We start from the raw sequence: 21907 nt of genomic DNA, 5'->3' as shown, positions 1-21907 counted from the left end.
ACTTACCTTGATCCTTACCTTCTGATAAACTTACCTGTATTCTCGTCTGTTCCAGGCAAAGTCAAGTCTCTGTCTCCAGCCAGCGGTGTGTCAGCCATAAGTCTGTCGACCGAACTCCAATGGTGTGTGTGTGTGTGTGTGTGTCAGTCTTCACCGGTCCTCCTCCCGTCGTTCCTGGAAAGGGAAAGTATTCATCAGAACCCACGCCATCAGCATCTCAAGAATTACACTTTGGACTGTTATACTTACCTGGTTCTTCACACTATCACCTTCAACTTGCTCTGCTGTCAATAAACCTGTTAACACTTTCACTTACCTGTCTCGTTGGTCTGCTTCCGTAACAATATTATTATTATTAGTAGTTTTATTATTATTATTATTATTATTATTATACAATGATTGATTACTGTTTGTCTTAAATTTCATGATTATTATTAATAATAATAATAATTTTACATTATTATGAACAAAATATTTCTATCTATCTATCTATCTATCTTGATGAATTGCTCATATTTATGAGTCAATACAAGAAATGTCATACTGTTGCTGAACGCCAAGTCCCGGACTGTTTTGGACCCAATTCATCCGCGAAAGTGTTTGGTTTTTCTCTTTTGAAATGGATTTGTATAAAAACGTCTGCTAAATGAATAAATAATAAAGTAATATAAATCGACGGGCGCGCCGACGCGTCCGCGGAGCTTTCATTTTCCGGTAGGAAGGCGATTTTCCTTATGAACAGTTTATCTAACGTTAGCGTAAGCAGTCATTTTATGATGGAATTGAGATTAACACATTATGCTGAGCAGGGACATATCTTACTGTACATGCAACATTTTTAAGAAAGGACCTTACCTCGGACGAAAAATTGGAGATGGCTCTTGATGTGACTTGAAGGCTGAAATTCAAAAACAGACGCTTACACGGGATGACGTCACGCAATTCCTCTGATTGGTTGAAACATTTTACCTTAAGCACCTCCCTTGTTGACCCAGGAAAGCGTCTAACTCTGCAAAATCAGGACGTGCATAGCATTATCGCCATGGCCATGAACACCTACTTGCACCAACTAAAAGTGGATGTTTTTTTTACATATCATCCATGTATTATACTTTGATAAAAAAAAATCCAGAAATGCATGGAGAAAACAAATAAAACTTTATAGTTTCATTTGTATGTAATTAAATTGTAGTTAAGGCCACCTACTATAAAGTGGGACCTGTCTGTCTTTGTTTACATTCCCAGTGAAGGCTGATGAGGCTCCCAGGTGTCTATTTTTCTTCTGTGATAAGTGCACCACATTCTTGAGATCTTCTAAATAGGTTCATCAATGTTGACTCATTTACAATCCATGTCAGTTGTTCTTCCTTTTCTTCTGTTGTAGTAGTTGTACTTGAGGCAGATGTGGAAGTAGGTGGAACAAAATTAACATCCTTCTTCTCTGATGGTGGATCTAATGAAAGCATGCTGACATCTAGGTCAGTGCTTCCATCAGGCTCCTCTTCACACTGAGCTGGTTCTGAGCTGAGGATAAGCACAGGTATGTATCATTTTGACAAACAATAAAACACAGTTATCCTCACTCTCCAATGTAAAGAATATGTCTCACCTTATTTGTTAGTACTAAAGGTAATAATGGTGTAAATAAAGTGCAGTTTGATTGGTACAGACCAATTTTTTACTTCATAAGATCTCAATTTATCATCAGGAGTCACAGTATTAATTTAATCTAGCCTGTCACAGACATGCAGTGTCTGAACTGCCAAGGACAATGGTTTAACCTAGAATCTTCTGTACTGTTTTACTGAAGAAAAAAGTACATCTTGAATGGCCTGGGGGTCAGTAAATTAACAGGAAATGTAGATTTGTGGGTGAACTATCGCTTTATTAAATGCAACAACATGACAAAAAACATGTACTTTGACTACATTAAAAAAAGAATAATACTTTTAGAGAATGCAACATTCATGATTGGTTGTGCATGTATAAAGTATATGTGTGATATGTTTTTTTTTTTTAATGTGTGTTTGAGTGATAGTGTCTCTGTGAGCCTACCTGAAAAGTCACCTAATGTCTAAATACATTGCTATTTGGGCTTTCAGAGGTGGAAAGTTCTTTAGTGCTTTAGTGAACAGTACCAGTATTTGGAATGTGTTGTCAGGGTGTCACTGTATTGATGGATTGTATTTCTTGATATTTGCATTAAAGAAAATGTTATGATTTTGAGTCTGAGTCCAAGACTGTATTTTCATAGACTTCATGGACATAGGAGCTTTTGTGCTCTGTCTTGAGTTTGCATCAGTTGCAGAGGTTTGTGCAGCACTGACGTGAAACCAGACTTCATGCACCCCAGAGTAGTGTTGCCTCATAAAGAGTCGAAACTATGAAGTGTTGTTTATATGTTATCACTGGACACCAACATTATTCTCATTTTATATGGATGAAGCACAATAAAATAACTATGTAGACGGTTTACTGATGATGACGTAGAGGTTTCGAAAGTGTTCCAATCTATGCAATCTAAAAGGTTAGCATGCATAAAACCTAGGCAGCTGGGGATAGGCTTTTAGTCTAGCAAATTTTCTCTTCAAGGCCTCTTCATCTGCTTCTTCCAAATTGTCTAAGACCTTCTGCAATGACTTGAGAACCTTCTCTCCAAAGCTCCTTCATCTGCTAATTTCAGATTGTCAGAACCTTCCCCTCCAAGGTACCTACATCGGTGTCTTTCACTCCACAAGGATGTTCTCAGTGCTCTATAAGTTCAGCATTCCCCAATATTTAAGGCTATGAAATAAAACTCAACTCCATTGCACTCCACTGCAATGTGGCCAACCACAACCAGTGGAAGACATCACCTCCATCAGACCTATTGCATAAAAAGCGGAACATAAATATCACTTATATCACTTAACCCGAACCTCTTTCCAGAAATCTTAGTAGTAGTGCGTATTGTAAGTATTGTCCAGACAATGGCTGAGACTGCTTCATCACACGTTAGCAGTAGACACTGCAAAAGTAAGGGTGGACCCTGGTAGCTTGCTTTCCTCTCTGCCATCTCAACACCAACCCACGATGAATACAAGACTGTAAGATGCAGTAGCCAAATAGCTTCAACCTGTGTCCTTTCTTGCAAAGTATGGTAATTTGTGTTTAATATGTTTGAACTTCCATGATGTATTAATCTTTAACAGCTTGCTGTTATTTACTCTGCTACTCCAACTTTGATTCATGTTGCTGTACAGTACGTGACAGTTTTGTTTACATTCCCTGTTTTTAATAAGCTGTGTCACTGGAAGCATCGTCACAAAGAAAAATTGGTGGCACCAATGTATGGGATGTGATGAAAGGTTCTAACATCTGATTTTGGTCTCCTGCATGAACAATGGGGTTTCAATGGGGTTAGGGAGTTGTTCTGTTTCTTAAAGTAAATGTTCAGGCAGTACAGTACACAGTACAAAACAGAGCCCCAGGACCACATGAAAAGCAATTTGTTACACATACACACTAAAACTGGACTGATACATCTGTGCACCCCAAGAATTGGGGCCATAGGCGGTTGCATATTCTGCCTATGGGTTGTCAGGTACTGTTATTTTGTTATTGCAAAATAAACATTAATAATGATATAAACATTAATAATTATCAGAAAAAAATCCAGTTTTTGGAAATTGAATTTTATGTTTAACTATTTAGACCAAAAAACTAGTTTACATATGTGTTTGTGTTGAGTATCATATTTGATAAACCAGGCTTTTATGGGTTATATATATGGTAAAGGAGACAATGTAACTCATACTCCATGAGGTGGAAAAAAATAAACACTTTAGTTTTACTCAGAGACCCAAACTGAGCAACAATCAATTTGATTTATTAATGAATTTAATTTTGCGCAATTACATAAAAAAAGTAAATTAATTTATATAATGTAAATCAATAACAGTATAGCAGCCTATTAAAATATATAATTGTTACTGTATGATTCCCAGTAATATTTCTTAGTAAGATGTTTATTTTTATTATTAAAGCTTTGTAGTTTTTATTGTTGGGGTGGGTGGGGACATGTAATACAGTGCAATACAATAATGACTGAAAGACAAACAAACAGTCCACAAAGCCTTGTGTATTTTATTTTATCATAATATTTTAACATGATTTTTCCAGTTGCTTCAGTCCAGCAAGTGTTCATCTTGTTCATCAGTAAATGTTTCAAAGCAAAAAGAAGTGTACCACAATCTGAACATTTTTAGAATTATAGGGTCCTAACCTTCAGTGCTAAAATCATAACATAATATATAATAATGAGAATTTATAGTAATAAATGGAATTATATTAAAAGGGAGGAGAAAACACGTCTGCTGTCCTTTTATTTTATTTGGAACCTTTTGTTGTTGATAAACAAACCTCATCTTCATGACTGCAGTAGAGAAGTGTTTATTTATTTATTTATTTATTTATTTATTTATTTATTTATTTTTTATTTATTTATTTATTTATTTTTGTCTTTCTACAATGGCACATAAGTTTCAACAGCTCTTATGCCAATACAAATCAAGTACACATGCCATTTGTTTTCCCTTTCAACTCCTTCAATTTAAGGCAGGGGTTTGCTTTGGATTCCCCTTGTCGTGTTTCGGTGGTGTAATCTAGGTTTAGCTTCCTATATCGATCCTTTGAAGCATCCCGTTTATCTCGCCAAATGATGGACAAACAAAAGTCAACTGCCATATAAAGTCCCGTTTTAAATGTATTTACAGTTAAGACAAGCCTACTGCTCCACTTTGTGTAAGACAAATTACTTTTGTGCCGCAAGTCAAAAATTTCGAGACGGAGGAGAAAGAAATAGACGGAAACAGCTCATGAAGTGGCTATTAAAAGCCCACTTGACAAGAAAGGGCTCCTTTTCCCATGATGCACAAAGGCTGCAGTTGTAGTAGCGTCTGTTTTGCTGTTCACTTTGGTGTTTTCGTAGTTTTCCCTTTAATATTTCCCTGTCTCTGGTCGGGAAGTGCTCCTCCAGCACCATCAGCACCATACCGCTCCTGGATGCTGCGCTGGAGTATGTACGCATGCGCAGCACAGTGGAATTACTGCACAGCGCACTCTAAGTTGGATCTTCTCTGTCTTCACGGAAACCAGAAAACATATAAAAGTATGGCGATCTTTAGAATAAGACAAAAGAGCTTCATGCGCGCCTGGACGCTTCCCGTGATCGTGGCCGTGGTGTGTGCGCAAAGGTAAGTCTGAACCAAAGCTCTCCTCACTTCATATGGCTGTCTGTACTCCACACACACAACTAAAATCATCTCTAAGGATACATCTGATTCTAACGGTGCATTTTTCCTCTTTGCAGTGTCAATGATCCAAGCAATATGTCTCTCGTAAAAGAAACTGTTGATAGACTATTGAAAGGATATGACATTCGCTTGAGGCCAGATTTTGGAGGTAACGCACGTTTTTAATTAGGTCCATCATGTCAGCCTTTTAACATCACCTCTTAACTTTGATATAGTAAAATCATAAGCGCGCCATTATGGAGAGTTACGCGCTAATATTTCCCAATTACCTCCGGTTTGGAAATGATCGGGACACTTGCTTTCACTTGTTTTAATATAATCGCTTAAACTGCCATACGATTGATCAGAGATGCTTCGCAAAGTTGACGAATGAATTTACACCGAACTGCACGTTCTGTCAAAGGATAGCTCCACGTGATGCTTTCTCTGATTTGCACTAATTATTCAGTAATAGTACTATCAGTAAACAGTGATGCTCATGATGATGAATCCATAAATTGTGAATTTATCATTCTGGTTGATCATAGTGACATAAGTGTGCTGAGATGATGTTTGGATACTTTTCACATCATCCTGGATGTTATCAGGCTGACATTCAGCTCATGCATGACATGTCCATTCATTTCAGTGTATAAATAGAGCTGTAATGTCATTGGTATGATTTGGTTTGGTTTTTAGGTCCTCCGGTGGGAGTGGGGATGAATATAGACATAGCCAGCATAGACATGGTATCAGAAGTGAATATGGTAAGTCTATTACCTTGCTGTCCTGTTGGAGACAAAGTATGTGAGCTCCTTTAACCCCCTTTTTTCTCTCAGCTCTCTCTCACAGAGATTTTATGTTTCATTTGAAGAGTTATAGCTTTTATCAAATTAGTTCAGCGAACAGTTTGTCACACATCTGTGGGTGTGCACTTCCACTTCATATCAGTGGTGCTTGTGTGATTTTTAAATGTTGCAGTAAGCATACTGTAGTGTTCATGAGATAAACTTTTCAGAGCATGTACTACCTTTTATCCTCACTGGTCACATACGGACATGAGTAATGGACAGAAAGAGCTAATGTGGTTTCTATGGCAACACATTTCCTTCTGCATATGGACTGAATGTTTTTGCTGGGATTTATAAAATCACAAAACAAGTGGATACCAACATGAATTTCTCCATTTTGGATTTTTATACTCTTTCCACCCTTATGGTGGAAATCTGGTAGGATTTTTTTCCCTCTCCCTTAGATACAAGAGCATCCTCTAGTGATGGTTTTGAAGCACAACATGAAGTTTTGTGTTTGAGGTCTGGTCAGGAGATATTCATAACAATAATTGAGAACTGGTATTGTATTTAGATACAGCAGGACCTGGTTGTGTTATATTTTGAGTTAGCAGCATTTTGAGACTGTATTTGTTTCTGTTGCTCTTAAAATAGCGTATCAATATTCACCCTGTGTTACATGTATTGATTTGTTTTTTTCCTCACTGCAGACAATGTTTAAGATGTGGATGTGTGCAAGTGGCTCATGTGCCCGCTTATAGTCTTTGAAATCCCATCACACAGTAATTATTAATGTTTTAAGCAACAGTGCACACATACATTAGTACAGTCAAGATTTTGTCTTTAGGACAAAACAATGATTACGATTTACGCCGTTTCTGAGTGAGTGCATTTGCGTGTGTCCGCAAGCTTAAATGATGTTACTACTAGGCCAAGAAAGCGCAATACACAGATCACTGCTCTGAACCCTTTCACATTTTCCTGGCTGGGATCTTGCACGCATTCATCTGGATTAAAGATTCTTTTGCACTGGATAAATAGCTCGAGCGAGTGTCCAAATCACCATGAACCTTGATGTCATGCAGCTCCCTTTGGCAATGGGGAATATTTGTTGTTTGGCACTTGAAGCAATGCGTCAGCCCATCGTCATAATGGGAGAAGAGGAGTTGGCCAGGCTTCCCTTTCTGAATAAACAGTAAACGCTTCAATTCTAAACAGCTGCCCAGAATGAGAGATGACAATTGGTTGCATTTCAGAGAATTATGGATTTTTTTCCAAATAAAAACTGTTTTAGTTTCTCCTGGTGCCAGTATACACTCTTAAAAATAAAAGTGCTTTAAAAGGTTCTTCAAGCGATGCCATAGAAGAACCATTTTTGGTTCCACAAAGAACCATTCAGTCAAAGGTTCTTTAAAGAACCTCTTTCTTTCCTTGTTATAATCTGAAGCACCTTCTTTTGCCACAAATAACCTTTTGTGAAACAGAAAGGTTCTTCAGATGTTTAAGGTTTTTTATAAAACAATTTAGACAAAAAAATCTCAGGCTCATTTCCGAATAGAATAACCTGTGCCGCTGTTATGATGTTCTTTCCTGTTCTCCATTACAGGAGGATAATAGGTACAGTATGTGAGTCCTTAGAAGAAACTTTTATATTACACATATCTGATCTTTATGTCTTTCAAGACACTGTAGTGGCACATAAGACAACATGTATGAGGCATTACTGTACTATTTACACATTCAAGCAAATGCAGTGTCTTAAAAAGGCTTGCTATTTCACTCATTCACTATTCACTATATACTGAATGGTGCATGTAAGTGTAAATGAGTGAATTCAGACACAGCTGTAGTTTTACACGAATGCAGTCTAAGACTGAAATGCAATTCCAAGAATCGTATTAGCTTTTCCAATTGGATTTTAAACCACATATTAATGGTTTTGTAACAATCTGATGTCATATCATAGCTACATTGACCTGAGGAAAAAACCCCAAAAAGACATTCATGCATTAGCATGTTTAGTTGACGTTTTACTTCCATTTGAGAAACTAGCATCCTAATCTTTTCCACTCAGGTTTATTCCCTTGTGAATCATTGATTATGAATGACTCGACCCTCTGAAGTTTGAAGCAGAGTTTTGAAATGTACCCCTTCCATCTTGTAGATTATGTTAGCAGAGCAAACATTTTCTTGAAATAAAGTTACCCTTCTCCCATAGAGCTCTCAGGACTGGGGCTCCATTGCATTATTAAATTATATATGAACTTATATTAAGGCTTGCTCGGAATTACCCCGCTGGAGCTGTGCCGAAGCAAAAAGGCTCTATGCTTTCAACTTATAGCCCTATATTGCTTCTGACTCTTTCAATTCTGTCCACGTACATGGTCACATGTCTCCATCATCAGAGGTCCTCTGCATCGCCCACAGTAGGTGTTAGATGGTATAGTAGGTCTGCCCAGAGAGAGGAGCAAAGGTCAGACGTGACCGCAAGCAATATGACTCGCCGACATAGACTTGCAAAAGCTTCGTGACATTAACAACCTGCCATTTTCTTGGAGGCAGTCCGGGGTGTGGTTGTAGGGAAGGTCACGCTCCTCGCAGCGCCTCGGGTATCCGTGATTCACCGAAGGACAGATGAATGTAAACAAAGGGGTGAAAGTGAAACCGAGTGCTAATGAACGGTCTTGCAGCTTCCAGGCTCAAGTGAAGCCTGATGCTTTTTGATCATAGGTGCAGACTGATGTTTGCAAGTGCAAACGTGTTTCTTCTTCTTTCTGTCGACACTGCAGTCTTTGTTCTTACCCTGACCTTGACTCGTAGGGAAGAAAAAAACACAGTTTAGATCTTTTTATATCAATTATTTCAGCAATGGGTAAACTGTGGCCCCTGCTTCAAAAGAAGTCTCAGTAATGTCTCCAACTGTGGCCTTAATTTCCGAGACCAAAGTCGGAATGATCTCAAGCATTTCTGATCAGATTCCTATGCCTTCTAAATTCAGTTCATAGTTCTTGCTGTACACTCTGAAAACATCAACATATTCAGGAAACCAAGAGGCTAAGAGCTTAGCATGAGCGTTGGAGGATTTTGGAATCCATCCCAATCTTTTAAAGTCTAAATTTAAAAGAAGTATGCAAACACATTAATCCTCCGATTTTGAAATGTTCATCTTTTTGTGTAGGAATACTGATTATAATGTGCTAGTTTGATGTGCCGCAAATCCTGTGACATGCCATTTTGGTGACCTCTGGCTGCTCTGATTGAAAAACATGAAAATTTGTGAGCATGAAATGGGCGATGTTTTAGGATGAGTGGCGTATCTGTTCTAGCTGAAGCATGTGTTGGTTTTTGTGTGTGCTGTTGACCCAGCTGGACTGTGCTGTTTCAGTACACTTGAGATAAGGAGTCTGTTTGCCTCTCTAACATACAAACTGGGGGACACTCCATATGTTTATTTTACTTTATTTTTAGATTAGGATAGCTGTTTACTATAAAAACAATGATAGCGCTGCATTGTCCTGTGTCATCATTCAATAAATGATGTGCACTTTTCAAGCACTGATAGAACAAGCTTCAACCTCTCATTATTCTCTCTCTTCGACTGCCTCAAGGATAAAGCACTAAACAACTAGAATTTGGACACTTACTTTACTTGTGGTTAGTGATTTCTAATATACATGTTTGTTTTCTGAAACAGAATCGAATCAATTGTTTTTAAAATATTCTTGATAGGGTTTGTTCTGAACTTCTAACCCTGTGCATTAAGCGTATTTACTAAGTTCTCTGTTCATAGATTTCTTTTGGCGATATCTAATATATGGAGATACTATAAAACTGCTTAAAAGGATAGACTTTTACTATAATGCTAAAGGCAAAAACACATAAAGCAGCATAAAGGACGTCAAAAGATGAATTCTGAGAATAAATACACCTATGGGTATGTTGGTATTCATTAGTGCTCTGCATTTTTTTTTTTCCTGGCAATAATTAGCAATGTTATAACCCGAGTGGGCAGGCCAGGGCAGCAGCAACCAGCTGAAGCTGTCAAACACAGTAACCCTTGCTTAATTTTCATTTCTTGTAGGAAACACTCATGCTTGCAAGGCTGAACGCATAGTGTTAACATTTTACGCAAGCTAATGATTTAGGCTTGTATGTGATATTTTTACAAACAAGAATGATCGTTCATTTTAATTTGCATTAAAGTGCGAATATAGTCTATTAGGAGTAAACCTCATATTTCACTAGTGCTAAACTCTCTTGCTATCATTGATGTTGTGAATATGAGTAATTAGTTCCTATAGATATTCAATGATGAATCTTCTGTTGAACTATTGTATAAAAAAGTTTGTAAGATAAGAGTTTCCATGCTTGGCTTTTGTAATTGTGTTAAGCTTTCATGAACATTTTCTGGGTTTCAGATTTAACAGGTAATTTGGGATTTTGTCTGTGGATGTTACTGTAAATGTGTCAGTTGGCTCAACTACGGCTAAAACAAAGAGGCACAAAAGACTACATAAACGCAGTGGAGAATGCATAAAACAAGACAAGTACCGTACAAAATAAAGTTACATACACTACTGATGGCAGAGTGCATACATTATGATAGCACTTATGGTGTTTGATGCTCTTGATGGAAGATTGAATGCATGTACTCAAGAAAATCTATGATCCATTTCAGGTGTCATCTAACATCTACTTAGAAATGTAATACCTGATGAAATTGTGTGTTATATTATTTGAGCACACACTTTTAAAATACCCAAAGAGGCATGCTGGCATTGCTTGTAGGTTTCAGGTACCTCTCAGACGTGTCTTGCAATTATACAACCTTTAGACATTTATTGATGAATGTACAGCTCTGTACTGTCAGGCTGGTATAAGTTCAACATCAGTTTCAAAGATAAACACCTCTGTTCCAATCACCGAAAAGGTCATTTCTGAAATAATAGGCTTTAAAATGCAAAAGAGAGCCAGGTAGACATTGTAGAAGTAGACATATTGTGTTTTTTCATCTCTGGATTTATACCATAGCTTTCATACGGTCATATAATGGCTCCCATCTGTATCCTAATGTATTTTTAATATAAAAAATGAGAGCGGTGCTTGGATTGTGTGATGGGCTGCTGGTGTTTGTGTTGGTGAGTAGGCGTTATAGAGAGAGAAAAAGGCTGGGGTGGACTGCTGAAGAACAAAATCTTGAGAACAGTGGTGAGTGAGGAAATTCAATTCCAAGAGAAGAAAGAGAAACCTGAGAAACTTGAGTACTTTTGTACCAGCTATACAGTTTAGTATCTAATTACTCGCTGTTCACAAGACTCCTACAGTATGTACTTGTGTAGTAGATTACTGTGGCATTGAATGTTGTACTTTGATCTGGGCAATCTTTTATGGCATTACTCCTGTGATGGTTCTTAGTTGGTTGGGAAAAAAAAAATCTTCCATTTCAGAGTGAGTTTGGTTTGCAACTATCTATCTTCATAAGCATCTGGTACAAGAAGGAAAAGGCAGCAACAGATGTCATAATACTGGCCAAATGTGCAGCTACCACTTTTACTTGACTTCAAAAACTCAATGCTGCTAATTTATCATATTCCAAATCTTGCTACCCTAGGCTCATCTAAAATACGTGCCTCTACCTACTAGGGGTTGAACAACTACAGCTTTGTATTTATTTTTTGGCTTTTTTATGATTTTTAACAGACAGGACAGTAGAGAATGACATGTGGAGTGTGGGGTGAAGAGTTGGGAAGGGGATTGGCAAAGGACCACAAGTCAGGACTCGAACTCGGGTCAGGGCTTTAACCACTAGGCTCTCAGCACCGACGACTTCAGATTTCTTTAAGTCGACATTTATGTGATAAAAGTCGAGTCGACATCAACTAGTCATTTATAACATCATTAATAGCTCACTTTTATCAGTTATTTTGTCTCTGGGTTGTTATATTTCTCATAGATTTCTGCTTGTTCTGTAAAGAACTGTAAAGATTACATATATATAAGTCATTGGTGAGAGAGCAATTGCGTGTGTAGATTAATTCCACCTGGCAACGTCTCTCTAGCCTAGTAATAAAGCCGTGGATTTTAATTACTGAGAAATGTATGCTAGAATTTTTCCGTTTCTAAGTTATATTACTAAGAAACAGAGGTGGACGAAGTACACATATCAAGTACTTGAGTAAAAGTACAGATACGCATAATACAATATTACTCCAGTAAAAGTAAAAGTACTCCTTTTTAAATTTTACTCGAGTGAAAGTACAAAAGTTCAAAATTTTTTGTGTACAAAAGTACTGAACTATTTTGCAATTTTATATAGGCTACTTAATTTAATTTTATATTAGCATATATATTTTGTATAATCCTACTGTTCAAAAAGCCTTGTTGTTGATATGGACTATGTTGACGAGAGTGATGTAGTAATGTTCACTGTGAAGCTTATATTGCGATGTACCCGAGAGAAAACTGATTTGACCATCTCATTTTCACCAGTAAGAAAAAAAAAAAAAAAAAAGAAGTGTTTTAAAGCTTATTGTTTTGCAGAACGCCACAGTTATAAATTATATGAGAATAAGGCCCGAAGTTAGGAAGAACATTTTAAGGAAAATGTAATTAGATTTTCATAATATTTTTCTTTTTTCTCAAACATTGTCTGTGGTGCAAAAACACCCCTGGCCAAATGCCCCCTGAGGGCATCACTTCCCACTTTGATAATTACTGTAGTTACCATGTTCTGAACATCACGTCTTTTCTTTTTCCCTGCAACAACTTTTATTCCTTTTCACACAGAGTATGATTTTCCAGGGCCAGAGTTTCTATTAAGAAAGCCTACTTTTCACACAATTCCTTGCACAATATTATGTCATGACTTCAAAATGATTTTAACATGCTGCGATATTTGAAAAAATATAATACGTTTTAATGTTAGTGTCACACATACAGCTTCATATGTATGGGTTTTCTTATGCAGCAGGTTTGCTTGGTATCTGATGCGATACGGTGCCGCAGTTGTAAGTTAAAGAGCCAGTGTTGCCAAGTCAGTGATTTTCCCATGGATTTGGGCTTGTTTTTCATGTCCGCAGGTTGAAGCAACCCCAGAAATGTTATATTTAGTCCCTGTGTATTTTACCCCCTGGAACGCGATTTTCCCTTGGGGACCCTCTAGAAACATGATTGGGCTAGTTTTGAGCAGCAAATTAGGTGGGTTTTGTTGTGAAAACCTGGCAACCCTGTGAAGAGCTCCAATACAAATCCTGCGAAACAACAGTTCAACAAAACAAATCAAACCCAGTATAAGGGCATTACAATAGCACAGTTGCATCAGCAAATGTGTTTTTATATCACCTTTGCTTTCGTTAACACTATCGGGTAGGTTTAGAGTAGGGTTGCATTGATCCGATACTCTGGATTGGTATCGACGCCGATCCAAGCTTTTTGAATGGATCGGATATCGGTGATGCGTGACCGATCCAAATTCGATACCGTTACCAGAGTTTGATTAAATGAATAGCAAGAAATAATGGTCTACTGTAAAAACTATAATAATTCATACAAGAACACAATTATTTTAAAACATTGCCTTAAAAATAAAATACATTTACAATACGTTGTGCTGCTTACACAACCACATGTGACGTGAGTGTGACAGGCGAATTCAGAGGGAACTTTCACATGCAAAGTCTACCTCAGCGCGGTAAACATGTCCCTGATCTTCTGGAATTATTTTACTCTTGATACAGCATCTAGTAGCACTGCAAAGTGTAATATTTGCAAAGCCAAAGTTTCAAGAGGTTGAAGTAGTGTTTCGAATTACAACACCACAAATTTAATCAAGCATCTTCAAAAGCATCACGCAAAAGAACACAAGGACTTTGCGAACCGAGTGACAGCTTTTAATACTTTCTTTGTAAATACTTTGTAAATGAGATATTGTTTAATACAGCAGTTAAATAAATAAGAAGTTATTATTAATTGACTTCATTGTCTGACTATAACACTATTGCTTGATTTTGCTCTATTTCGTCGTCAAAAGTAGTCTGAAACAAGTCACAACTGAGCCGCTGCGCATCTCCACTCAAACACAGCGGTGTTTCGTTTATGAATGAAGTGAGTTTTTAAACGAATCTAGTGAAATGATTCAATTTCCCATTCAAACAGAGAGTCACTTGCTTTATTTCTGAATGAACCATCCGTTCGAATTAATCAAATTAATGAAATGATGAAATGGTTTGTTATTTTAACTGCAATACGTAACTAATGTAATAAATACGCCACAATACCTGAGCTATGTATTCAAAATGTGTCACGGTCACATACTGAATTGCATTTTAGCACCATTCACTACACATTTAAGTTGTAAAAACGTTGTAAAACACTGTTGTAAAACGTACAATAAAGTACAGTACTGTATGTAAAATCAGTGTTGGAGAACAGAGGAACAGACCTACATTTAAGTAATTATTCACTGAACATCTTCCCAGTTTGTCTATTAAATAATGTTGATTTGACATGACTATATTCATTATACTAATGAGTACAAGATCTATAAATCCCATGCTTTTTTTTTTTTTTGCTTTGATATCTGTGTTTTATTTCAGCAGCTTAATTTGATCATGTGTTAAAACTGCAGTAAAGCTTTCTAAGATACCAGCACTGAACCCCTTTCATTATTACAGCTAATGAAACAACTGCTGGTTTTGTTTCATTTAAGAGGCAATGACAGCCTCAGATATGGGAAAGGTAATACATTTCCAGTGGACTGTTAGCTTCACTGGATTATTTAACGGTGGACTCAGTCCAGCCACATTTATGAAACCATATATTGTTTATTCTCTTAAAAACTCTCTATAGAGGTCTTTGAAGTTGTAAAATACTTCTGATGCTAATACAACAATAACCTTGTTCGATAGAATACACCACTGCTACAGTTGCTGACATTATTAAGAAAAACATACACTAAGTTTTCTTACTTATTTAATGAGACCCATTGATTTGTTTCCCAAAAGCAACTATGGTCGCAAGTTCTTTCGTTACCAATAGAGTTCAACGGAACTTGTGACCATGGTTAGCTAACAATGCTATTTAGAAATACACCCATGGCTGATTTGCAGATATAAGGTAAAAGAAAGCTCTCTCTCAGAAACTTTTGCTGTGCAGTGTAACTTTAGAGAAATAAGTGCATTGTGCCCTATTTCATGTTTTTTCATCCAAATATTTGGATGAAGCACTGAGGCTTCTCTGCCTTATAGTAAACAGCCCTGGTAATACTGGTAATGTTATCCTTGTTTGTGCAGTAGTTAATATTATGCACTCTAAGCTCTTCCTGAAATGGCATCACTTTAGAGGGTGTTTACGCAGGATACATTTTTGGTCTGTCTGCACTGCTTCTACAATTTTTATTTTATTTTTGTTTTGCTATATGCAACAGACATGTTTCAAAGTCAAAGTCAAAGTCAACTTTTTTGTCAATTCTGCTACATGTACAAGACATACAGAGAATTGAAATTACGTTACTCTCAGACCCATGGTGCATACAAGTAACATTAAATACAAACAGTAACATTAAATACAAACAGTAACATTAAATACAAAGGTAGAATGTGTACATGATGGGGGCTGGTGCTCTTGCTCTTCTTAGTTTGCGGAGGAAGTAGAGACGCTGCTGTGCTTTCTTGGCCAGTGCAGTGGTGTTGTTTGTCCAGGAGAGATCCTCAGTGATGTGCACACCCAGGAACTTGGTGCTGCTCACTCTCTCCACAGACACACCGTTGATGGTCAGAAGAGCATGCTGAGTGAGCACTCTCCTGAAGTCAACAACAATCTCCTTCGTCTTCTCCACATTCAGAGAGAGATTGTTGTCTCCGCACCACGCGGCCAGGCGGCTCACCTCGCTTCTGTAGTTTGTCTCATCCCTGTTGCTAATGAGACCCACCACAGTTGTGTCATCCGCAAACTTGATGAAGAGGTTGGAGCTGTGTGACGGAGTGCAGTCGTGGGTCAGCAGAGTGAAGAGGAGGGGGCTCAGCACACATCCCTGAGGTGCCCCCATGTTTAGAATGATAGTGCTGGATGTGTTACTGCCCACCCGTACTGCTTGTGGTCTTCCTGTGAGGAAATCCAACAACCAGTTACACAGTGAGGTGTTGAGCCCCAGCTGGATCAGTTTTTGTGTGAGCTGTTGTGGGATTATAGTGTTAAATGCTGAACTGAAGTCTATGAACAGCATTCGGACATACGAGTCTTTTTTGTCCAGATGTGTGAGCGCTGAGTGGAGTGCAGTGGAGATGGCATCATCGGTCGAGCGGTTGGGCCGATATGCAAACTGGAAGGGGTCCAGTGAGGGGGGAAGGACAGATTTAATGTGCTGCATGACTAGCCGTTCAAAGCACTTCATGAGGATGGGGTAAGTGCAACTGGACGGTAGTCATTAAAGCAGGAAGGAGATGACTTTTTTGGCACCGGAATGATCGTGGTTGCTTTGAAACAGGTGGGGACGACAGCCTGGGAGAGTGAGATGTTAAAGATGTTTGTGAAGACATCAGTGAGTTCCAATGCACAGTCTCTCAGTACATGACCAGGGATGTTGTCAGGACCCGGAGCTTTGCGAGCGTTGATCCTGCAAAGACTACATATTTGCAGACTACAACAGCATCGCGGCACCAAGCGTCATTGATATAAACACAAAGTCCGCCACCGCGGGTCTTACCCCCCGTGACGACAACTCTGTCGGCACGATAGCATGTCAGCTGGTCGAGCTGAATGGCGCGGTATGGGACACTGTCGCTGAGCCATGTTTCCGTGAACACAAAAACACAACAGTCCTTTACATTCCTTTGAGATGAACGTAGTAGTCGGATGTAGTCCAGCTTGTTGTCTAATGAGCGTACGTTGGCCAGAACGATGGAAGGGATAGCGGGTTTGTGTGGGCTAGTCGCTAGCCTAGCTCGGATACCTCCGCGCTTACCCCTCTTCTGCTTCCTCTCACACCGCTTGAGGCGCCTCCATTGTGGGCGAGGTGCAGGAGTGGGGGTTGGTGATTGAGTAGGCCTCCGGAGCAGACCCAGATCATTCAGCTCTTCAGTGTCCACAGAGTTCAACTTAAAAACTTTGTTTCTGCTGATGTCGAGCAAAAATGTTTGGCTATAAACGCGCTTAAGGGCAGATAAACACGACGAAGACGTACAAAAACACTGCGACTTACAGGACGAAAAACACAAAAACACTGTTTGGTCACGAGAGAGAGAAGCCGCTGCGTGTGCATGCGCTGCCATCTTGAATAACAACTACTTGACTGACACAGCCTTTTTGTTGAGCCATTGCTTCAAAACGGTTAGAAAATGTTACTTAAAAACCCTTAAAATGTCCTGATACCCCTGTGTTTTGTTCCATTTCTTTGTCCTTTGTCTTTTTTTTAAGGCAAGAACATGTCCTGTGTGAATGGCCCCTTAGAGGGGTCTGGGTTTGTTTGTAATGATCATCAGTTTTGAGAAACCACTCTGAGACCCTGAAACAAACTGGCGTCAACCCCTTCACCCAAGTGTGTCTCTCTCTCTTTTTTTCTCCTTCCCCTTTTTTCTTTCTTTCTTTTTTTCTGACTTTGGCAAGGAACAAAGGCACATTAACATGCTGCATGTCTTGTTCAGTGCATATTGTGGTACCACACATGTAACTTTAATTGCAAAATAGATTAACCAGTCAATGTTGCCACACTGCTACTAATACTAGTCTTGTAAAAACTGTTAATAATAATGGTATTAGTTGATGTCACTGTAATTGAGATGGTTGGAATGGTAATTTTGCATAGTATTTAGAACAGATTAGCAACATACTAATTGGCATATAGTGTGGGTGTTCACTGGTTTATTGATGGTAAACTAATTGACCCAAACCATTGGTTGACAGCACAATTACAAAATTTCAATATTACGGGCAAAAAAAAAACAAAAACTAGTGTTCAGTCTGTCCGTCTGTCCAATATAACAGCAGCTTCATATAGTTTTCCCCTCAGGACTTGATCAATGTTTTTTTTCTCAATGTATACAAGGCCAGATGAAAGTATCGATCACACACAAGGGCTCTTAAGTGCTTTTTAATCCTTATTGTGCACGCACAATTTAACAATGCCATTGTTTGATGGATTAGAGTAAGCTACCAAAAAATTCACCCCATTTAGAAAGAATACATTTAATTTAGCTTTATGGCCAAAATTCACACTAGGGAATGTTTCGAAACTATAATTATGAAATTAGCCTGCAATGGTTATACATGTTATCTATTTTGGCATCTATTCCAGGAGTTCCCTGTAAATACTGCATACAATATGACAAGTGTGTGAAGATTTGAGCAGTTACATAAGGTGTGCAAGTTTGATTTGATTACTCATAACATATGAGCTGTCATTACATTACTTCAGAGTTCTGGCAGTGAAATGTCAGCTGGTACATGAGTTTATGACTAGGACCGAATCAGACTTCTTGTGCTTATGAGGTTTCTGGTTGCTTGGAAACAAGGTTGATAGAAACAAGTGTCAGAGAGATTAAAAATTCTGTCACATCTTCAGTCGCCATCCACTCAGAGTGGAATGATTTGTTAGAGAAGCGTTGTCGTAGCATGCTGGGAGAATCTCCCTCAATTAGATTTACCCTTTTGTGTCTTTTGTTTAAGACAAATACATTAATGGACCGCCATTCTTTGTCTCCTTTAAAAACAATTTAAAAACTGTAATGTGTCAAGCTACGAGCTACATATCATTTGAAGTATTCAAACTACAATCAGGCTACTTAAAAAAAGCATTTAGCTAGCTAGTGATGATGTTTTGTAAAGTAATCATTTAGATGCACATCAGTCTTTTGAACAATGTTGATTTAAAAATACAAAACTCGTTAATGATGTCAGGTGTTGTTAATGAGGTGGAGGAATAATACTTCTTCCAATTAGTTACTTCAAAATCAAATGTATTACAGCTCATTTACATTAAAGTCATACATTTATATTTTCACATTTATATGGAGTATGTATCTGACATCGCTTCACTCCCATATATGCAGTTTCTCCAAGTAATTTCTCTGTGATGCTGTTGTAAGTAACTAACGTCATCTAAAGTCTACTTTGTTATTCATCAAATATGCCTTATTTCTAGATGTTTGATTCCATCGCAGGTTCCCTTTACGTCAAACTTGAGGGTACCTTAAGAGTAGAAAGCATACGTACTGCACACTCTTCAAACCCACTGCTTTCAGTCTCTTGACACACTAAAAGATGTAGAATGAAAATTCTATATATGGAATGAAAGATATAGATTGTAGTGCATGTACAAGAGCTTGCACAAGAGCATGATGTTTTAAAGTCTGCATGTCATACTAACAAAAAAAAACATGCTGATAATCACAGTTTGAAAGCTGTAGTTTAACCACACAACTTTGCGATGCTGTTTGCGAACTGGTTTCAGAAAACACAGAATTGTCAAATCAAACTTGTGGTGACATTGGAGGTCCATCTGCAGAGGCATTTAATAAATTCCCAGAAAGACACCCAATGCTTGCATAAATCTTTACAAACGTTACATTTTCTGCAGCAGTGATAATGACAGAATGTGTGATAATGTGACAGAAGTTAGCTAATGATTTCTCAATCTAACTTTCCAAAAGCTACATATCAAAAATTCCTTGTCATCATTTTATTACGTAAAAGGCAAAAATACAATGTTGTTGGTACTATGGAAGAAATCATCACTCCACAAGTGAGACAAAATAATACTGCATGCTGCATTGATAGAAATAACTGTCCAAACTTGTTGACAGGCATTAAATAAAAACATTTGACATTAAATATACAGGTATTTAAAATAATGTACAGGCATCAAATAAAAAACATTTGACATTAAATATACAGGTATTTAAAATAATATACATTTCAGTGTTGGGTAAGTTACTTTGAGAAGTAATTAATTACTGGCTACTACAGTGAGGGAAAAACAATTTGAGCCCTGCTGATTTTGTATGTTTGCCCACTGACAAAGAAATGATCAGTCTATAATTTTAATGGTAGGTTTATTTTGACAGTGAGAGACAGAATAAAAAAAAAAATAGTATTTAAACTACTATCAATCAGCAAGATTTCTGGTTTCCAGGTGTAGTTTATACAGGTGACAAGACAGTTTGTCACCTGTATAAAAGACTCCTGTCCACAGATGCAATCAATCAATCAGATTCCAAACTCTGCACCATGACCAAGAGCTGACCAACGATGTCAGGGACAAGATTGTAGACCTACACAAGGCTGGAATGGTACTACAAGACCATCACCAAGCAGCTTAGTGAGAAGGTGACAACAATTAATGCGATTTTTTACAAATGGAAGACACATAAAATAACTGTCAATCTCCCTCGGTCTGGGGCTCCACGCAAGAACTCACCTTGTGGATTTTCAGTGATCATGAGAATGATGAGGAATCAGCCCAGAACTACACAGGAGGATCTTATCAATGATCTCAAGGCAGCTGGGACCATAGTCACCAAGAAGACAATTGGTAACATACTACACCGTAAAGGACTGAAATTCTGCAGCACCCACAAGGTCCCCCTGCTCAGGAAAGCACATGCACATGCCCAAATGAAGATGAATGATTCAGAGGAGAACTGGGTGAAAGTGTTGTGGTCAGATGAGACCAAAATCCAGCTCTTTGGCATCAACTCAACTCGCCGTGTTTGGAGGAGGAGGAGGAATGCTGCCTATGACCCCAAGAACACCATCCCCACCGTCAAACATGGAGGTGGAAACATTATGCTTTGGGGGTGTTTTTCTGCTAAGGGACAGGACAGGACAGGACAGCTGCACCGCATCAAAGGGACGATGGACGGGGCCATGTACCATTAAATCTTTGGTGAGAACCTCCTTCCCTCAGCCAGGGCATTGAAAATGGGATGGGTATTCAAGCATGACAATGACCCAAAACACACGGCCAAGGCAACAAAGGAGTCTCAGTGTTTTAGTCAAGAAGAAGTGCATTAAGTTCCTGGTGTGGCCTAGCCAGTCTCCAGACCTTAATCCCATAGAAAATCTGTGGAGGGAGCTGAAGGTTTGAGTTGCCAAACATCAGCCTCGAAACCTTAATGACTTGGAGAGCACAAAATCCTTCCTGAGATGTGTGCAGACCTGGTGGCCAACTACAAGAAACATCTGATGTCTGAGTTTTGCTACCAAGTACTGAGTCATGTTTTGTAAAGAGGTCAAATATTTATTTTACTTATTAAAATGCAAATCCATTTATAACTTTTTTGAAGTCCGTTTTTCTGGATTTTTTTAGTTGTTATTCGGTCTCTCACTGTTCAAATAAACCTACCATTTCCCCTCACTGTATTTGAAATAATATACATTTCGGTGTTGGGTAAGTTGCTTTGAGATGTAATTAATTACTAGCTACTAACTGCATCTTCAACAGTGTAATTAGATTACTGTACTAATCATTAAATTTTGATGGTAAATCCACTATTGTTTTATATAGAATTGTTCTATATTTATACATTATTTAATGCAATTACATCAGATATAATTGTAATTAAATTACAGAAAATAAAGCGTAATCTCTTATTTAATATTATTTTTCATAGAAAAAAAATACAACAATTAATTACTTAGCAAAGCAATGCAACACTGCACATTATACACACTGATTACCAACCACCTGCCGTATATTGTGTAGTTTCCTCTCATTCTGCCAAAACAGCTGTGATGTGTCGAGACTTGGACTCCACAAGACCTCTAAACATGTCCTGTGGTTTCTGGCACCATGACATTAGCAGCAGATCTTTTAAGCCCTCCGAGCTGCGAGGTCGGGTCTTTATGGAT

At 38.1% G+C, this 21907-nt stretch overlaps 1 protein-coding gene across 1 annotated transcript in view; it reads left to right on the top strand.

Annotated features, from left to right (window-relative positions):
• The first annotated feature begins 5354 nt into the window (after window positions 1-5354).
• Window positions 5355-21907, top strand: part of LOC141292722 (gamma-aminobutyric acid receptor subunit beta-2-like) — a 129434-nt gene continuing 112881 nt past the window's right edge. Inside the window, exons 1-2 of the mRNA XM_073824761.1 lie at window positions 5355-5442; window positions 5973-6040. Coding sequence (XP_073680862.1) covers window positions 5370-5442; window positions 5973-6040 — 141 coding nt within the window. The 5' untranslated portion in view covers window positions 5355-5369. The remainder of the gene's footprint in view (window positions 5443-5972; window positions 6041-21907) is intronic.

This window comes from Garra rufa, chromosome 19 (assembly GCF_049309525.1).
Source record: "Garra rufa chromosome 19, GarRuf1.0, whole genome shotgun sequence".
NCBI classification, from domain to species: Eukaryota; Metazoa; Chordata; class Actinopteri; order Cypriniformes; family Cyprinidae; genus Garra; species Garra rufa.
The sequence above is the reverse complement of the archived record's forward strand: the minus strand, read 5'-3'. Positions and strand labels throughout refer to the sequence as shown.